Genomic DNA, 21,104 nt, shown 5'->3' with positions numbered 1-21,104 from the left:
GGTGGAAAGAAGGAAGGAAGGAAGAAAGGAGGGGTAATCAGAGAAGGAGAGAGTGGGTGAGAAGTTGGAAGGCATGCTATGAGCAGGCACATCTAGAACACAGGCAGTAAATGGGCCCCAGGCCTCTGGAGAAGAGGACCCTCTTCTGTTCCCAGAAGCTACTATGAGGGTTAGACTGATTAATGGCATCCAAGAGAGGAGGAACCCTTGAGAAGAGCAGCCCTCCTTTCGGGACCCAGGGCTCCTTAAGAAGAAAGAACCAGATATGATCCCACCCTTAGGGCCAGCTGGTTTGGACTAAGGTGATTCTCTGGACCCTCTCTGCTCCTCCCCAATATCCACATCTTGCCTGATAATGTCATAAATTGCCTGGAGCAGTGGATCCTCCTATTCCCTAATTAGAGATAAAAAGCTTAAAAACAAAAATGCCTATTTGAAGCCATACGTTAGCAGGAATACATTTCATATGTGGCATAATGAAGTCAATGAAACAAATTAAGCCACATACAAATGACTGACAGCAGAAGCTTTCTAGACACCACTGGGGGACCTGGTGAGGAAGCAGACAGGTACTGGCAATCTAAACAGATGAGGGAGAAAAGTTCATGCAGGGTGTGGGCGAGAAAGAAAAGGTGAAGATTCTAACAGCACAGTTTTGCCTGGCTTGAGCTAATCAAGATGATAAAGTATCTTTATTGTGCAACTGTGAATAGGTAGCTCTTTGCAATTCACACTTTTCCCCTGTTAAAATAATCCTGTATTTCTCATTTGTCTTTTGACAGCGAGGAACCTGTTTTTACAGAGACTCTCTCTCCCTTCTCTATAGTGAGGGTCTGGGTAAGACATGGGGATGGCCTGGCATTTCCAGGGCTCACCGGCCATGGACCACTTGCAGCGGTCCCCTTAAAGGGCTTTCACGAAGGCTGATGCATCCTCTTCACTTCCTTTTGTATCCCACCCAAGAGACCAGGGCATATTTCTAGTATAATATGCTCCCACATAGTAAGTACATCCAGTTCACTCGTCTTTCTCCAGGATACTCTGGTGGGAACAGGTTGCACAAGGCAATGGTGCACTGCCTAATTGATGCCTGTGATAATTTTGGAGAGATGAGGATAACAGCTTACAGGCCTTTCATGAGGTATTTCCAGTTTAAGACTCAAATATGCCAATATGTCACCTCAAGGCCTTTGCACTGGCTGTTTCCTCTGCCTGGAATTCTCTTTCCTGCCCTTGGACTGGTGGGCTCCTTGTTTGCTCTTAGCTGACCAATCTAATGTTTCCTCCTAAGAGGAAAGGCAGCCCAGATCCCAGTGACTTCCAGCTATTGGCACCTGGAATTAAGCACACAAAGATCCTGGAGGCCAGGGGGATGCTCTCCACACTTCAGGCTTTCCTCATCTTCCTATTCTTTCTTCTTTCTTGCCCAGGACATGGAATGCCTTTCCTCACAAGCATCCCTTTTCCACCTCCACATTCTGAAGAGCTGGGTCAAGGTCAAGGGAAATGTGTTTGTGAGGAAGTATAAATGGTGCTACAAGATGAATTTTGCAAATGTCTTATGTCCCTATCATATTTACCTTCCTAAGAATCAGAATCCACATTTGGGTTTATTTCTCCCAACCACAGTAAGGAGCACAGGCTGCCTAGCTCAGAAAGCGTTTTCTAAGAATTTGCAGATATTTTCCCAAGCTGAGAGTCAAGGTGGCTGCCATTTCTAACAACTTTTTATCATTTTCTAAAAGCATGAAAGTTGCATTGGGCAGGTGGTGAATGAGGGGTCTTCCTTCTACTGCTTAGAGCAGTGCAGGATTTACTTCAAGAGCACATGGCCCACTGGTGAGCAAATTAAGGCATCTTTTGATTTTTAGTCTCCAATTCTCAGTCAAGAGGGATGACTTTAATAAATATAAAGGATTTTTCAGAGAGGAAATAAACACACACAAAAAGCCCCTGTTTCCTATTTTCTAAGCTCTAGGTAGTGTCCGAACCACTGCTCTGTTTAGACCTGTGGGCTTCCTGCCCAGGGATGGGTGTAGAATGCATGCACCTGTGGATAGTTGTGCTGGGTATTAATACATCCTTTCCCTTCAAGTTATTACTTTCTGTTTCTTACTTGGCAGCCCTTCCGTGGACATCTAGAAAGCAACTTTATAAACAAAGCCTTTTCTCTCAGCCATGGAGATAATAAAAGCAAGAGATGATTCAATTACTCACAGGAGATCACAGGATGAGACAGTAAGAGGCAGACTCTGGACCAATTCTACATGACCAGGATCCTAGACTCACACACCTTATGGAAAATGGTGTTGTCCCCAGAGAAATATTCCCTGCCCACTGACAGATGTGGCTTTCCAGCCATTTTTTTTTTTTTTTAAGTTTTTATTTTTTCCTTTTCCTCCCCAAAGCCCCCCAGTACATAGTTGTGTATTCTTCGTTGTGGGTTCTTCTAGTTGTGGCATGTGGGACGCTGCCTCAGCGTGGTCTGATGAGCAGTGCCATGTCCGAGCCCAGGATTCGAACTAACGAAACACTGGGCCACCTGCAGCGGAGCGCGTGAACTTAACCACTCGGCCACGGGGCCAGCCCCTGAGAGGGAGACTAAAAATATACTTCCTATTGAAAAATAAGTGTCATTCCAAACTTTTATTTTTATTCTCCTCCAAGTATTCTCAAATCAAAAGAAGGATGACAACATCAAAAGAGCCTGCTTTTTATCAGACAGGGCCGCCCATTTGTCTCTTCTGAAAGGAAAAGACCACAGCAGGAAAGCCAAGAAGGGAGGCACCTATGGATAGAATCATTTCAATGAAAGGCCCTCAACGTACAGGGCATGATATATATTCACTAAACATTTACTCTGTGTAAGGCACAGAAGAAAGTACTGTGCATGGAGTCACAGAGCTAGCATGGCACTTGAGAGAGGTCCAGATAGTATAGCTAATGAGGGGTCATGTCACAGCTCATTTCAGGAGCTTCTGCAAACAAGTAATGCAGCCTGCTCCTGCTACCTGAGACATTTCTGCAAGGAGAGCGCAGACTTCCTGCTCTCCTCAGTGCACTGGAGTTCACAGCATTGCTAATAATGTCAAGTTTGTTGGTTTGTTTGTTTTTGAATAATATGGAAGGAAGGAGGTCTTTCAGAATTGGTTTCTCAAAAAAAAAAAATCAAGATTAGATTTTTTTTCTTCTGCTGAGGAAGATTAGCCCTGAGCTAACATCTAGGCTAATCTTCCTCCACTTTATATGTGGGTTGCTGCCACAGCATGGCTGACAAATGGTGTAGGTCTGTGACTGGGATATGAATCTGCAAACCCAGGCCACCAAAGCAGAGCCCGTCAAACTTAAACACAGTGCCACGGGGCCAGCCCTGAGATTAGATTTTTTAAAATATCTGATCAGTTTTCAATAGTAATGCCAATGAGAGAGAATTTGCAAGTATCAAATAGTTTTTAAGTGTAGGGAAAATATTGAAGCAGAATAAAATTATAAAAGTTTCAGAATGGTTGAGGGCAAGCCTTTCTGAATTGGGGAAAGATGGAGGAAATACTTTTCATTCTGTTTTTAATTTTTTCCCTCTTAATTAAAAAAGGGTATTTTCAAAGAAATGCAGTTTTGCAAAAACTTTAATGATTATCTAAGCCATGGTTCTCAACTGGCTTTTGCCCTGGGGACATTAGGGAACATCTAGGATATACTTCTGGTTGTCACAGCTCGGGGGGTGCAAATACTGGCATCTGGTGTGTAGAGGCCAAGGAAGTTGTTAAACATTCTACAACACATGGGATGGCCCCCACAACAAAGACTCATCCAGCTTAAAACGTTAATAGCTGAGGTTGAGAAATCTTGTTCTAAGATAGCGTTATTGATTATTTAAAGAAAAGCAAAGTCTTTCATAATTAACATCTCAGTTGTATATCAGCAAATGGATGCTGCTATGATGATGCAAGAGCTCTACAAATTTACTCTCTCAGCTTCCTAAATACTTCTTTTCATTAGGCTCTACTTACACTAAAGGTGTAGTGGCCCCTTTAATGCAGAGAGCCATGAGGGTGAATTTTATTCCTAGTCTAACCTTCCTCCCAAATTAGCAGGAATCTGGAATGTGTGGGGACAGAGTCAATGAGGTTTTATAGTATGGAATGATCCACCCTTTTGTTAAGCACTCCTGAACTTCCACGTGAATGACCTTCCACATATGACGACCCACATTGATGACCAGTAGGTCAGCCACCCCAGTCTCCTGGCACGAGAAATAACAACAGCCCTGAAGGAAAAACTACTTTATCAGAAGTCCTGGATTTCAAAGACAGTACTTAAGCTCTTTTTTAGCCTGCTATCTCTTTGTTAGATAAAACTGAGATTAAAAAAAAAATCTTACATCCTGTTTCTGTATCATATACCAGGAAGACATAAGCACTTTACGATTAAAATGCTGAATATGACTTCCTTCTTTCTTAAATGAAATTAAATTGATGTAGAAAAGAATCATTAGAGAAGTCAGAACCATGTAACATCTTAAGGACACTAAGTTTTATCCTTTTCAAAAACAACACAAAATAAGAACAATTTAACTACAGGTCCTGCCAAATACACTTTAATGGAAATATAAAAAATCAGTTAAAATTTATATATGGACTGTACAAAATTTTAAAGTTAAATACTTTATGCTTGTTTTCTTAAGTAGGTTAAATATTTTCCTAAATTGTCTTCATACTATTAATTTGCTCAGTCAAGTTAAACCCAGCCCTTCCCGTGTCACAAGTATCACAAATTTCTGAACTTACATGTTACACTAAACAGACCAAATACTTGTGGCTACTAATTTATTGTACAATAAATGACGGTAAAAAGATCCTGCTACAACTTAATAATAAAAGGACAACCCAATTAAAAAGTGGGCAAAGGACCTGAACAGGTATTTCTCTAATGGCCAAGAAGCACATGGAAATATGCTCAATATTATTTCCCATCAGAGAAATGCAAATCAAAACCACCATGAGATACCACTTCATACTCACTAGGATGGCTAGAATCAAAAAGTTAGATAATAACAAATGTTGACAAGAACGCAGATAAACCAGAACCCTTACACACCACTGGTGGGGATGTAAATGGTATAGTCAGTTTGGAAAACTATCAGTTCATCAAAAGGGTTAAACATAGAGTTACCATATGACCCAGCAATTCCAATTTTACGTACATACCCAAGAGAAATGAAAACATATGTCCACACAAAAACATATATGTGAATGTTGACAACAGCATTTTTCATTATTCATAACAGTCAAAAAGTGGAAACAGCTAATGTCTATCACTTGAATGAACAAGAAAATATGATACATTGGAGTATTGGTGCAATGGAATACTATTTGGCAAAGAGCAGGAATCAGTGTATATGTTACAACAATGATGACTCTTGAAAACATTATGCTAAGTGAAAGAAGCCAGACACAAAGGACACATATTCCACGTTTCTATCTATAGCAATCCCTGGAATAGGCAAATCTATAGAGACAGAAAGAAGTATTTGCCTAGCTCAGGGGGCAAGAGGCGAAGTGGGGGTGACAACTAGGGAAGTGGGATTTCTTATTGGAGTGATGAAAACATTCTAAAATTAGTTGTGGCGATGGACGCACAACTCTATGAATATATTAAAAGCCAACGAATTGCATACTTTAAATGGGTGAATTGTACGGTATGTAAATTATATCTGGTTCACTAAACCTGTCTCAAACAAAAGCGTCCACAGTCACCGGTTCGTTACCTCTGGAGGAACTTTTGGAAGATGCGCCGATAGGCGTAACCAGCTCTTCTCACTCGAATGTTTTCTTTCAGACCCAGGTATTCGACTTGGTGCTTTACCCTACGAAGGAGAAAATGGAGCAAGGACATTAGCTGATAATTCTGTGATCCTTTCTCCTACTCCCATCCCCCTAAACCCCCAGTGCAAGCTGCAGGGAAGCACACTGAAAACACTACAATTTATAGTGTTCAGAGTCTGAGCTGACCCTCAGGTTACATAATAATAATTTAAAAAATATTTTATTGTGAAATACAGCAATTACAGAAGAGACCTGACATGTTTATCTTAAAAAATAGTAAAATAAAAAGCTATTTACTACCTATCACCCAGATTATGAACAAAAATACCAGTTTTTCAAAAGACTAAAGGAAAGAACTCTTTAACTTTTGAATTAAATGACACTAGAGCTGTTCTCAACATCAACTTTAAGTTTAATCGTGATTCTAGATCTAAGGAGAGTATACTTCTAGGCTTTTCACATACAAGGTAAAAAAAGGTATATAAAACTATTAATTTCAAACACCTAAGTTAAAAATGTTCTAAAAAATATATGTAAATTATAGTTTTAGTTGGTTTTTATAATAGTAAAAAACTACCGGTGTGTTTTGGAAAATGGATGCAGGGTAGCAGTAGACCGACGGTCTCACAACACAGCGGATTTTCAGAAAGAAAGTGCCCCATGGCCCACGGCCCACCCCTTGGAGACTCTGGTTTGGTAGGCCTGTTGCATCTGGGCTGGTGCACAGACATGTGAATTGCGAAAAGTCACCCCTTGCTGAGAAGCTCACGGTCCTAGAAGCCAAGTGACAGATCCTGGACGCTAGTTTCTGATCGTCCACTCCAGGGACATAAATAGGGCCTTTGCTGCCTATTATGCCGGTTGGTTGAATACAGACATTTGGAAAGAGGATATTTGAGGAAAATGAGAAATAAGGAGACTTTCTCTCTCTTTTGAAGATGGGACGTCACGATTGTGCTGGGGCAGGGAGGCAGCTCCCCCTTCAGTGCATTTAGGGTCAACTGCACTAATGATGGATTCTAGAGAACGGCCCCTCACGAGTCTGCTGTGCTGAAAAGCAACCAGCAGCACCCTCCTTACAGCTGCTCACAGATTCCTGACAGTTGTCTCCTCAGAAAGGCTCTCATGGAACCCATCATTTCCAACGAAGCCCCGCATTTGCTGACATCCACTCTGTGCCACTATGAGTCACGCTACGCAAGGTGCTAGGGATACCAAAAAAGGCCAGTGCTAGGGTTCCTGATGAAGACCTCACAGACAGTATGGTGGTCAAGAGCCAGGATCTGGAGTTAGGTTCCTAGGACACCCCTGGCTCTGCCACTATGTAACCTCTCTGAGCCTCAGTTTCCACTTCGTAAAATGGGGATGGTGACATTAGTTCTTTTGTCCTAGTTGAGTACATTCCATATAAAGGACTTAGCCAGCTACTGGCATGAGCCAATGTAAGGCTGTTATTATTCTACCATATTCACAGCTACAATAAGTAAATCAGGACAAGGAGACTAGAGAAGGAAATGGATTTTTTATAGAGAGAGGATTCCCAGAAGTGGTGACGTGCTGGGCCTGGAAGGCGAAGTTGAATTCACCAGGTGCAAAAGAGAGAAAGGCAGGGGCACAGGACAAGGTGGGAAATTAAGCTGAAAGACAGGGTAGAACCTTGATTGCCCTGGGAAGGACGAGGTCACACAGTGAGTGATGTTTGAAACGTCTCAAGTCCAGCTGGTCTTACTTGAACTAGCCTCCAGAAATGTCAACCCCTTCGAGATAAGTAACTTTTTAAAAAGCCTTTAGATAAAGAACCAATATTCAACATCCACATCTGATTTTTGACACATAATCTGGTTAACTAAAGGGGCAGAAATCTGATTCAAGAAAATAATTAGTCACATGCTGCAAAATGACATTTGAGTCAACAACAGACCACATATACAACAGTAGTCCCACCAGATTTGTGCCATATAGCCTAGGTGTGTCGTAGGCTATACCATCTAGGTTTGTGTAAGTACACTCTGTGATGTTTACACAATGATGAAATTGCCTAATGATACATTTCTCAGAACGTATCCCCGTCATGAAGTGACGCATGACCAAAATTTTCCTTTCTCTCATCCTCCAAATCTGAAACTCACCACTGGCCTTTTCTCTACTGTAAAAAGTACCCACGAGGTTCCCAGTTTTAGATATCTGCTCATTTTAGTACTTTTCATTAAATATTGGCTTCACCTCAAACTTTTGAGGCAGGGCACACATCACCCATTAAATCAAGTGGAAACGTTCCTTTTCCATGAATCACATAGGCAAATGCGATGCCTCATGTTAAAACATTGTTCATTCAATATGACTTCCATCATCAGGAAATTTTCTCATAGGAATTTTCTTCAACAGGACAACTAGTTTAGCAAATTCTGTCATGTTTAAAGTTTCATGTAATCAAAGGATCCAAGGTGATTTCTCCATATCCTTGGAGCACTGTCATTTCCTCAGTAAACATCAGCCAGACTGGCAATCAGTTGTGCCATCTCCTCTCCTTGCAGGGAGTCCTGTTCACCACTGTCCTTGGCCATTAATGCAAGTAGGTCAAGGGCTGAGAGCTCGGCTAGGGCAGCAATTCAGAATCCGGGGCAGACAACTTTGCCACAGCCAAACAAAAACACATTTCCAACAGGAAAGGAAAAATAAACCACACCCTATAAACTTGTGGAATGAGTAACCCTGTCCACCAAGGACTTCAATTGACCGTGTAATCCCCGCCAATAAAGCGCACCGCCCTTTCACAGACTCCGACGCTCCACGCTCACGGATGAAGTGAAACCATCTGTCACACGATAAACCGAACCGGGAATAGGAGGGTTGGGGAGAGTCCCGGGAAGCGATCCTGCTGGAAATGGAAGCCAACACTTGACCAACAAGTACCTTAGACTTCTTAAAAGCAGTTTACATGAATATATGTTATGAAATTCCTTCCTGCAATTCAAATAAGGGATATGATTTTTTTTAAAAAAAGAGGAAAACACCATGGGGAAATTCTATGAAGTTTTACTGAAGAAATGTACCACTGTCTTAATTTCTCCATTTTCTGATATTCCAATGAATCAGTTTAGATGTTATGAGAAGGTAGCGTCAGGGTCGGGGAACTTCCAGTCTGTAGCTATTGCAAAATCTCTCTATTTAGAGAAACTTTGAGCAGAGCAATCTATGTGGGGTAGGGGAGAGTGCTGGGGAGGTAGTGCATCTGCAGGGTGAGCGAGACGTTTTCATTTAAGATCACGTTTGTTGGGAAGGCTGGGGAAAGGAAGCTAGGTGGAGTCTGAAGTAGGGGAATGGTGGGCTAAGGCACCCCTTAGCAACACCTCTGCTACCAAGACTCTTGTGATTTTTCTCTGAAGTTGCCTACGACACCATCCTTCCACGCGCGCGCACGTGTGTGTGTGTGTGTGCATGAGAGCTGAGTGTGATATGCATGTGTGTGAACGTGTGAGGGGGTGAGTGTAGGAGTGATACAGAGACAGGCAGAGGAAGGCTGACAGACATGGGGGAACAGACCTGGGAGAGTTTCTTCTGTCCGACGAAAGGAGATCCCATTCTGGATTGACCCTCTCAGTTTAGAGAGGAAGTCACTGAGGACTGAGGAGATGAAGTGTCTCACTCAAACTAGATAGTGACAGGCCAACACCAGGATTCCATTTTTCCAAACCACAGTCCAGCCCCATGCTCTAGATCAGCTGTTCTCAGTATGAGGCTCAAACCATCATCACTAGCATCATCTGGGAGCTTCTTAAAAATGCACATTCTTGGGCCCCACGCCAGACCCAGTGAGTCAGAAACTCTGGGAGTGGGGCTCAGGAATCTTGAGGATTAATAAGCCCTCCAGGGGATATTCTGATGCATGCTCAAGCTTGAGAACTAGTGTAGGAAGGCAAGAAACTGACATTTTCTATCTTCAGGTGGGAAGAGGTGATAATACTGCTCCCCTCTAGGCCTCAAAGGAGAAACTGAGTGACACATTTCAGAAAAGCAGAGGGCAAATTAAGTCCATCCAGGGGAATGACCAAGGAGGGGAACGGTCGGATTCCAGGTCCAGTTCCCTCAGAGGAACTGCTGAAGGAACTGAGAGTGATGAGCCGGTGGAAGAGAAGATTCCAGGGAAACACAATGACTGCCTTGAACTGACAGAAGAGCTGCCAAATGGAAAAGTCAGGAGAACTATTCTTGCAGCAGATTAGAGAGGTAGGATTAGGGTAAAACTGATTTAGAGAAGGACTATAGAGCCTCCCAAAAGCAAGAGTCACCCAAAGGTGGACTGATGACCCAGGAGGAGTGAGTTCCTCATCAGAGCCCGAATGTCATTCCTGGATGATATTGTAAGAGGAACCTTAGATTACCTTAAATGGAAAAATTTCCGCAATTCAATAGAAAGGATGCTTTAGTAACACTCATCTATTGATGAGATTGTTCAGAATATCGTGAATTGACTAAATGGAAGGCTGCTACACCCCAGTAGCATCTTAAGGTGGGAAAACAGACTTGGGCTGCACCACGATGTGTGAAAATACAAAGAAGGACTTGCAACAGTGAATGTCCGAACTTGGGTATTTTCTTCACTATTTATCTTTTCCTTCCTGTAAAAGATCAAGTTCATCTGTCTGCCATGGGTTAGAAAGGATCTTGCTGATAGGATGGGAAATGGACCTAGACATGTCTCTCAGAGGAGGTAATTAGCAGCTAAGACCCTGGTCTTCTTGTTGGAGTTTAACCTTGATTAAGTCACTTGATACCTAAAAGAGTCTATTTTTCTCCAAGAGAGAAAAGAAAAAAGATAGTCATTTTGGTATGCTTGCACCCAGAGACTTGATTATCTGGTGACAATGGCAGGGCTCTTCTCTATAGTCCAAGCCACTCACAAGGTCCCTCCCAAGCCCTGCTTCCCATGTTCCTATGGACAGTGGGGTGACGCCTCAGGAATGTGTGTTTGGATCCCTCAGCTGGATATAAAAACTATATTCTCTAGTCATTATCTTAACGTTTTCTGTTTTAAGACCTCCATTCCATCCTGCATAGGCCACATCCCTAAATGCCAGTTGTAGGAGGAAGAGCGACACAGCATTCCTCAGAAGCCGGGGCAGAGAGGGCTCTGTGCATGCTTATGTGCCACCATGTCTCCCTTTGGCTTATTCCTTCCCAGAGACAGTCATTCTGCTCATCAACACAGTCCTCGGGGGGAATCACAGAATCGACAGTATGCCGACAGTATCCTCACGAGCAACAGTGAAGGACAGATTGCTTTTTAACCAGTGCTTCAGGCCTTCGCTTTCAACCCTGAGCTAAGCATTCTAGGCCACATCCTGTGGGTGCCAATGAGGAGCTGAGTGTACTCAGAATGTCTACTCAGAGCCTCAAACTAATTTTAAAACCATCCTGACTCGGCGGTATTAAGGTTTTTCTTTTTTCCATTTGCTCCCAGACTAGCCAAGACCAACATTATAAATTGCTAATTCTGAACTGAATGGCACGGCTAGCAGTTTAGGCAAAGACAAGGAGGGAAAAATATATATATAGGCTACATCCTGAAAAAGTTAAGACACAAGGACTTGAGACACATCTGAAGGCAATTTAACTTGACTCTGCCTTGGACGCAGGATGGCCCATGTTGAGCAGAGGGAAAAATGTGCTGGGGCCCCACCTCAGCTGGCTTTGACCTCCCCCACTGCCGTCTTCACATACCTGCTTTCCTCCCAGTCTTTGGGCTTCTTGGTTTCATTTGGTTTTATGCAACGAATGTAGTGAGGTGTACACTTCATCAGAGTGTTCACAAGGTCATTGGCTTGTTTCTGGAAAGGAAGAATAACATGAGTTAGAAACAGGGGACTTTCTCTACAGCAGACCAACTGTCAAAAAGAGACCTGTGAAACTCCAGTGTGGGAAGGCAGAACTAGAAATTCATCTTCAGGACAATTTGTTCGTTAGGCTTAATCGGGTCTGTTACTCTTTCTTAAAGCTCTACTGACTTTTATGATGATTTTAACCCTCATAAATGGATTTGAAATTAGATTTTTGAAAACAACTAGGACTTTTTTATATGATAAAATAAAACGAAACCCCCCAAAACCCAGGAAATCTTCACATACAATTCATTTCATGAGGAACAAGGAAGCATGCCAGCTGTTAACAAATTAAGTTAATTTCATATTGATTTAGGGTCTTTGCAAATACATTGTTCTCATAAACTTTTGGGGGGGGTCACAAATAATTTGCAAGGATGAGTCATCAAAATTCCCTGCATCCTCCTTCCTGGTAATCCAACAGTGAAGAATATTCTTATCAAAATGATGGAAATTCCTAAAGGGTGGGAGATCCATAAAAATCTCAGAATTTGTAAACCTTTTCTATGCCATTTCATTCCCCTTCTTCCTCAGCAGGTCCACTTACAAACCTGCAGACTCCGAGCCCTTTCAGTGTGGCAGGTAACGTACTCCTTCAAATAGTCAATATAATATCATCTCTCAACCTGTGCATTGGATACCCAAAGTGGAACTGGGTTCAAGCAGAAAAGGCCATATAAATAAAGTCGAAATTGCTTATGATGTATTTTAAATCATGAGTATCTCAAATGTTGTTTGAAGAAACGGGAGCAGAAGCCACATCAGCATTCCCACCACCACGCTGCTGAGCATCCTGTGGGTCCAAGGATGGGGCACAGAGGCAAACTCTCCTTCCAAGCAAATCACGAAGAGAGAAAACCTCTAAAGGAAAATAGAAAAAAGGATCTGCAAAGCCAGAAAACCCTTACAAAGTCCGCAGAAGGGAGCTGCCTGCGGTAGATAGCCCTCTCTCAATTAGGGCTTTTCTGTTTTCGTGGGTTTGGGAAATCTGAAACCCTTGAGAAAAACTCTTGGGTATATTCAAAGCAAGATGTTCACTGGTGAACTAAGTCCACTGTTGAGATGTGCAGAATATACCATTCTTTGCAATGCTTGGAATCGAGGGTCAAGTAGCAGAGGCTGTAGGACCAAAGCAAAACCTATGAGGAGACAGTAAATCGATGCTTATCTTTTTTGTTGATGGAGATTGTACTTGAGAACAAATCTGATGATCTTTACAACACATAAGGTGAAGCTGGGGAAGGGCTGCTTATAACGAAGCTTTTTTTAAGTCCCCAAACTCTTTAATTTTTATTTTTTCATTTTATTAAAAGCTTTTAATTCCCAAGAATAACCTGGCAGTCTCTTTAGTCCTAAGTATTTAACACCACACCTTCTTTTGACCTTAGCAGAAGAAAACACAGGGGTCAGTAAACACAGGGTAAGACATAGCTCTGTGTAGCTCAAAACAGCAATGGCTACCATTTACTGAACATGCACCACGGGCTAGACACATGGATTTTCTCATTTATGCCTCACAATTCTACGAGTAGCTACTGTTAGTATTATTCACCTTTCTTAGACAAGAAAACAGGTCCTTAAAGAAATAAAAGTATTGCTCAAGATGACACAAGCAGTAAGCAACAGAGGTGAGGCTTGAACCCAAGTCCATGAGCAACCAAGTCTGTTTCTTAACCTCAATGCTATCTTGCCTTCCTAAGGAAGAGATGGGATAATTTAGTGTGAGGCAAAGAGAATTAACTGGATGAGCTAGGTTTAGACAGAAGCCTTTAGGTTGTGAGCTAACTAACTTCAGCAAACAGGAATGCATCTTAACCATCAAAATTATCCTAAATTTCGCTATGAGTCAACTTTAGATGCCCCCTGAGGTGGTTGGGAAGCAGCACCTGGATTTATCCTGACTCCAGACAAAAAGAGTCCATGAGTTAGGACAGAAAGCTACCAAAAGTACTTGCCCAACAGGGGTGGGGGTCAAAATATGCAGACAGACAGGACAGTAAGAAAAGGCTTAGGGTGAGAGCTCTTCCTTCTACCCTCAACACAGATTCTTAGCAAGCCTGAGTTGGGGTCCGGCTCTGCTATTTGCAATCTACATGACAAATCACTAAATTTCTCTGGGCCTCAGTTTACCCATCTGTAAACTAAGTAAGATGAACTAGAGGCCCTCAACTATCTTAATCTAAAGGTTGGAACAGTTGTTAAATGTCAACCAGTCCAATCTCCACATGGTGCTCGCATCTCCTGTCATATCCCCTCCTCTAGAGGTCCAGGCTCTTAGATAAAGCTGCAGTCCAGTCCACTCTGCCAGCTCTGAGCTTGATTCCATTTCCCTATAGCACCAATCTTTGGCTGTAACTTCAAAACTGGTCCCTGGGGGCCGGCCCGGTGGTGCAGCAGTTAAGTTCACACATTCTGTGTCTCAGCGTCCTGGGGTTCACCAGTTGGGATCCCGGGTGCAGACATGGCACCGCTTGGCAACAGCCATGCTGTGGTAGGTATCTCACGTATAAAGTAGAGGAAGATGGGCATGGATGTTAGCTCAGGGCCAGTCTTCCTCAGCAAAATGAGGAGGATTGGCAGTAGTTAGCTCAGGGCTAATCTTCCTCACACACACACACAAAAAACCCAAAACTGGTCCCTTTCTTCTTACCACAACAATGTAGAATTTAGTGAAGCCTCAAAATCAAGTGTTGTTAAATATAGAAAGGATACTTTTATTTATAAACAAGATAACGGGACTTCTCATGAAATAAATATCCTGTTGATTAAATCCTATAGATCAGTTTTAAATTTTAAAGAATTAAAACACAATAAAATACCCAACCCTAAAACTACCTCGAACATAAATTTAATTTTTCTTCCAAGGAACTCAGGATCTCTTTAAACATTTACATCTCAAGAATATTGTTAAGATGATACTTAATATCTGCAAAATCCGGTGGATACGGAAGGTATAAGAGATTGGGCCATGGCCATGCATCTCTAAGAGGTGTCTTAGAGGGAATATATAACACAGGGAGAATTTCACTCCTGTGTGGAGGCACAGCATCAGACAGACAAGGTCACACAGTCCACCAAGGAGGGTACCGTTGGGGGGTGAGAATAGGCACAGTAATGGTCCCCCGTAGATAAGCTGGCTTACTTCAGGTTGATCGCCCTATAGCAAGGACAGCAATCCTTGCCATCCTGAGCATTCTGAGTATACCCAGAAGATGGCAATTTTGAGTATTCAACTAGACAACAATGCAAAGAAGACAAAGGGGTCCAGTCTTCCAAGAAGAAAAATGCCCTTCCCTTGCCCTCCTTTTCATAGGGAATAAGCTCCAGTGAGAATCTAGACCACTTGAAAGTGAGTCACTGCAACCTTGATGATCTGGGCCCCTTAGATCTGAATGTGACAGTCTTGTGACTAGATTTTCCAGCCCAGAGCTAATCCTTATCCAGGACCTTGAAGTGAAGGCATGAGTCAGAAGCTTCGCACAGACGTTAACATGTGGGGCCTCACGAGAACTGCTTCTGCCCCCTGTCCTCAGCTCTGCTCCAGCGAACTCCATCCAGAGGCTGCCCCAGGACTGCTAAATTTCTCTAGTTCTCTGACATGATTGTCCCCAATCCCAGAGGACTACCCTCCAGCTCCAGGTCCAGCTTGCATCTGACTTCCTCCACGAAACGCGAAGGCTCCTCTTGACTGGAATCTTCTCACTGCTGTGAGGTTTCAATGATCATTTCCTTTATTCCAGCAGTGTTCCTGCCCTAGGGGCTGAGGAGGCAGGCTTCCATATGTGACACACTCCAAGAAGAAAGAGCCAGCAGATAGAACAGACAGAAACAACTGTGTGTCCGTGAGGCTGGGGTTACCCAGGAGAGCACTGTGAGAAGGACAAGTAGGATTCGGCCACACAGAGCCAGTGAGGGGGAATGGACAGTCTTGGTGGGGGGCCAGCATATGCAGACATGTGTCCACTAAAGATCAAGCAGAGAGGAATACAGGTGTACAGGGAGGGGGCTGAAGGAGCAGAACGTAGTAGGAGATCATATACATTCTGGGTTTATTGTGTTTCAGGTAGTGTGCTAAATGCCTTAGACGGATTATTGAATTTAATCATCATAGCACCCCCTTGAGATAGGGCCTAAGATCTCCATCTTACACGGAAAGCAAAAGAGGCACTGAGAGTTTGGGGAGCTTGCTGGCAGTCACACAGCTGGTAAAACCCAGAGCTGGGATTTGAACATGGGCCATAGAATCCCAGAACCCTACTGTTAATCACTTGATGATCCCACTGATTATCAAATTGGGGTGGAATTTAACTCATATGATTTCTTTAAAACATCTTTTAACTGGTACATTCTTAAAAAATAGTTTAGTGACTATTTCTCACAGAGTTACACAATTAAGTATGTTTGACACAACCTCTCAATTCAGAGCATAATTAGGGACAATGAATTTTGTCATGCAGTGGATCAGACAACATAGGGCACTACCCACGAGGGGCTCCCAAGAAACATTATAAGAATTCCTTCTGAGACACCACGGGGTCAGATGTGCCTGTAATTCACAGAAAGGAGGGGCCTGCAAGATCCAGTAAGGACGGTGCATAAATTGCTACTACAAGACCCAGCAGAATTTCAGGTACACCAAGTCCCATTAATTGGCAAGTTCAAGGGTTTGGGCTGGAAAATGGTCATCAAAATCCAAAATGTGACTCTCAATCATAAAAGTTCTCTGATAGTTTAATGCAAATTCTTCCCGATTCAGTTTGAAGCCATTTCCTCTTAGAAAGTAACTGATTATCACCTGCTGGCTGTTAAGGGGTGAGGTACCTAATATCCATTTGGGGTTTCAGTACAGCCAAGTCAGATTCAGCTCGCATCCTGTACCCTTATTTCAAGGAGCGACATTACTTCTGGGCATCTTCTATAACCTATCCGCTACATCTCACTGACCCCATCCTGGCCCAGGGGTGCACTTTCTGACTCCTAGAAAACCCTGCCTCTTAGAGGAATCTATAAACTTCCCAAAATAGAACAAACCTTTATTTTGCTTCCGGCAGTAGTTGGGCGCCCTTTCTTGTCAGCTTGCAAATTCTCCGGAAATAAAGACTTTATAAAAGGTCTGGAAAAGGAGAAAGGGAATGGATTAGCAATCAGTAAGTAGGCTGGAGGCGGAAAGCCTGCTTCCGTGGACAATGGAGAGGAGGGGTGACCAGACACACACAACCTGGACTACAGAAAGCCACCTGACTCCAAGCACAAGCCATCAAGATGTGTCCTGGGGAAATAAACAACAGACAACAGAAACATAGAGAAAGAATTTTAAGATATAAGCATCTCAGAGTCTAAGCATGAAAAATAAATTTTAAAATTCTGTCTTTAGAACTTCCCCCATAGGATATCACAGGGTGGAGGGGTCAGTATGGGCTTGCTGGGTTAAGTAAGATAGCCCAGAGCTCAGGGACTCGTATGAATTATTTTGCTCTAAAGCAGTGTTTCTCAACCTTGGCGCTACTGATATTTGGGATTTAGGGTTGGATAACTCTTTGCTGGGGGCAAGGGAGGCTGTCCTACACATTGTAAGATATTTCCTAGCACCAGTGGCCTTTGCCCACTAGAAGCCACTAGCACTGTCCCCGCTCTGCCACCACTGCAAAAACCTTCAACAAATTGTGCTTCTGAGTGTGAGTAATTTTAAGTGGAGCAGTAGTAACTCACAAATGCTTTGCTGAATATATTTTGCATCGTAGTTCTAATTGAGCTGCATTTGTTCACAAGCCTGCCTCACCAGGACACAGGGCAGGGACAATGTCTTAGTCACCTCGGTGCTTCTGGTGTCTGGAACATAGCCTGGTACACAATAGGTGCTCAATAAACATATGCTGACTGTTTGACTAAAGTGATCCACGTCAATTAGCAAGCTGACACTCAAATTCATTTCCTCCTAAATGGCTTTCTGAGCATCTTGAATTTTCCAGGAAGTCTCTCCAGTAATCTACTTTTAACTTGACCAGGCACAGTTATAGATTTTTGTAGCAAATGTGTAGAATAAACAACCGACCATGTCTACAGGATAGGAATTTACATGGAAGCATCAATAGCTCTCGAACTTGGCAGTAAATTTAATAAGTTTTTGAAAAGTTTCTGAAAGCATGTCTGCGCCTGACTGTCATAAAACCCACAAGCCAGGACTTGTGGCTTACCTGCCCTTTTAAGAGAAGAACAAATAGATTTTATGTGTTTGGAATGAAAAGAAATCCAGAATCTCAAAAATTGGTGGTGTGAGGGGCTGGCCCCATGGCTGAGTGGTTAAGTTCGCGCGCTCCGCTCCAGGCAGCCCAGTGTTTCGTTGGTTCGAATCCTGGGTGCGGACATGGCACTACTCATCAGACCACGCTGAGGCAGCGTCCCACATGCCACAACTAGAAGGACCCACAACGAAGAATATACAACTGTGTACTGGGGGGCTTTGGGGAGAAAAAGGAAAAAATAAAATCTTTAAAAAAAAAAAAAAATAGGCGGTGTGAGTACAAGGAAGTGCAGGCATGGGGAGATGAGGGCCGGGGAGGGGAGGGGGAAAAGGGCTGGGAGGGAGGGGGAAGGGGGTTAAATGGAGCACAACAGCTTCTGCCACGGCCTGAAAAGGAAACTCAGTTTTGCTTTCCTTGCATTTAGGCCTTACTCAGAAAATGATCAGGCTTGCAGCTGTTGATTAGCGAAGTTAACTTTGATATTATGACAGTTTAAGTAACAGAGACTAAAACGGCAGCTATTACTTGGAGGCAGCTTGAAAAATTGTAAAATCTGGACAACTATGCAATATTATACTTGTCTGGCATGTAGAGGCCTGATCATGTAAATTACATGTCACATCCCTTACCCAGGATCTCGGGCCTGTTTGCAGGGGAGAGGGAAGGAAAGGACGTAGCAGAGCTGGTCCTGAGAGCTCCAGTGCCCGCAAGGGGGAGGCCCTCCTGCTTCTACCCCAATAGTTCAGACAGGGTCTTGGGAGTTAAAATGGATCTCTGAGGCAATCCCTTTCTAGGTGCCCCTCCCAGAGTTCTTGAACCATTTCCCACGTGCTTCAGGGACTCAGGTTAACTTGAGTCTTGCTAAGCCATCAGTCTTTTTAAAAACTGAGTGACCATGGAGAATTATTGGGATAATAATGTTCCAAGGGCAAAGCATCATAGAAGTAGACTGCCCCACTCTTAGATGGGTCCCTGAAGAGCATGCAGATAGCACTTGGGATTTGGGGTCAGGAGGTGTTAGGGGTGCATGGGAGAGACTGAGATTGGGAAAACAAAAGCTATTTTGAGAAACCAAATTGTCCAATGATAACCCGGACCTGAAAGCTCAAAGGAACAAAATGCTGACCACTCAAATGCCACAAGTTTTTTTTAATATTGAAAATCTGATCAAACCAATATCCCATGTCAGATAAGGCAAACACACTTACAGCTCACTGCTCTGCATCAGCTCGATCAGATCCATAAAAAGCACATCACGGTTCCTTTCACAAAAGCCATCCATGTCGTAAGATACCTGGCCAAGAATCAAAAGAAACCTAATTTTATCCTTTAAGTATTTCACTGAACAAAAAATCCAAGTTGGCATGGCTAGCCTCACCACAATGTGTATATTTCCAGATGTAGCATTTGGGATTTCATCAAGCACTGTCACATTAAGGCTGTGCATGTTTCACTGACCTTGTTAACTGATTTAGTTGTTGATGGCCTGTGGATACTGGTGAATGGTATCTAGTTGCTTACACAGCCCAGATGATCTATGACCAGGACTCCAGCCCTCAGGATCACATATCTCATCTTCAATGGATCCATAGGAATGTCTAAATAATATACTTAATTCTTTCCCTAATTTTTAGCTAAGACGGAATAAAATAAAACTTCTGCTCCACAGTCCATTGCAATGGACTGTCATCTGAGGCTTTGCAATTTCTCCTACAAATGGTGTCAGAGCTGGATCAATCTGGCCAATAACTCACTCTCAGGGACCCTTGTTAACATGAGATTAGTTGAGATGAAAGATGAGACCAGTGGATTTCCACAGGACTGGGAAGTCCCCAAATATCATGACTTTAACTTATTTGTCTTTGTATCATCAGTACCCACACAAAGCCTCGTACCTCGTAGGCACCCAGTACTCATGCATTTTATGAGAACAAACACCAAAAGTGAGCCCTCAGATCTTATTTATACTCTCAGTGGGCATGGGCAGTTAAGGAACGTAGGCTTGTGATTACAGCCAGAGGCAAGACAAAAATCCATTCCTTTGGCAGTTAATATATGCTTATTCATGCTTATATTCATGATTCATGTTTATATTATATAAAGGGTGATTCCTGCTGAGAAAAATATGCAGTAGTGTATAGTATCTTTTGTTTTGCCTCTCCAAATATTTCATACATCCCATGTTGTTGAATGAATGTTGAATGAATAAAATACAGTGAGGGAGATGAAAGCATATGGATGTTGTTATCAGCTGCCTCATGAGAAAACAGATTACAGAGCTGAAGGCTTAAAACAGGTAGACTTGATTCAAGGATCACTTCTCTTTTCCTGTTGGACCCCTGCTCTTGGCCATACCTTCCCAGCGTAATGGTGAATAATGAAGCCTTGGTTCCAGCTGTTGAAGTGCTCATGATTCCCGATCTGCATCTGAAGCTTCTGGAGCAGCGTCTGATCCGCCCCCTCACCCACCGCGTGCATGGTGGCACACACGTCATCCAGGATGCTCATGATCCCAGGAGGGTTCTGATGGGAACAAGAAGGCAAAGCCCCGATTCAGTGACTGTTCTAAAATACACAATGCTTATCGGGTCTTTTCTTAAGCAAGGAAACAGCTCCCTAGACTTAAGATAGCATCTTGAAAGTCAGTCTTTCCCTTTGAGCAAGAATGCAATTAATAATCCCAAATGGGAGTTACCACTTAGAGCCAACGATGGAGGAAAGTTCACTTTCCAAAAAAAATTGTTTAACTCCCTGAAGTTCTATTCAAAGTCATACACAGATCATTATCTGCTCACTCCTATTCGTACTAAGTTGATTTTAAAAACCCAAAAGAAAAACAAAAACGTTTGCCTCTGCCTCTAATTCATTTCTTAATGTTCGCTTTCAGCCTGTCACCTCTACAGGCATGGTTCCTTCAGCTGCACAGTGGACACATTCTATCAGTATTACATTTTTTTGCATAGCACTCTTTTATAAACAATCCTCACTTCTTACATAATCTTCATAATCATTATTTAATAGCTATATTTCCCTGATCTGATATGCTATAGTTTATTTAATGACTGAATTGTCTATAGGTGTTTTGACTATTTCCACTTTGGGACTTTTGTAAAAAAATAAAACAAAACAGTACTGTGAAGATCTCTGCCTTCATCCCT

The 21,104-nt window shown here is 42.8% G+C and overlaps 1 protein-coding gene across 1 annotated transcript in view; it reads right to left on the bottom strand.

Annotated features, from left to right (window-relative positions):
* The window catches only part of MYO1E (myosin IE), a 190,441-nt gene that overhangs the window by 39,797 nt on the left and 129,540 nt on the right, over nt 1-21,104 (bottom strand). Inside the window, exons 15-19 of the mRNA XM_023616529.2 lie at nt 20,302-20,469; nt 19,155-19,240; nt 16,736-16,817; nt 11,547-11,653; nt 5,768-5,866 (exon numbers count right to left, since the gene is read on the bottom strand). Of these exons, the coding sequence (XP_023472297.1) occupies nt 5,768-5,866; nt 11,547-11,653; nt 16,736-16,817; nt 19,155-19,240; nt 20,302-20,469 (542 nt within the window). The remainder of the gene's footprint in view (nt 1-5,767; nt 5,867-11,546; nt 11,654-16,735; nt 16,818-19,154; nt 19,241-20,301; nt 20,470-21,104) is intronic.

This window comes from Equus caballus, chromosome 1, assembly GCF_041296265.1.
Source record: "Equus caballus isolate H_3958 breed thoroughbred chromosome 1, TB-T2T, whole genome shotgun sequence".
Taxonomy (NCBI): Eukaryota; Metazoa; Chordata; class Mammalia; order Perissodactyla; family Equidae; genus Equus; species Equus caballus.
Note: the sequence above shows the minus strand (reverse complement) of the source record. Positions and strands in the feature narration are given on the sequence as shown.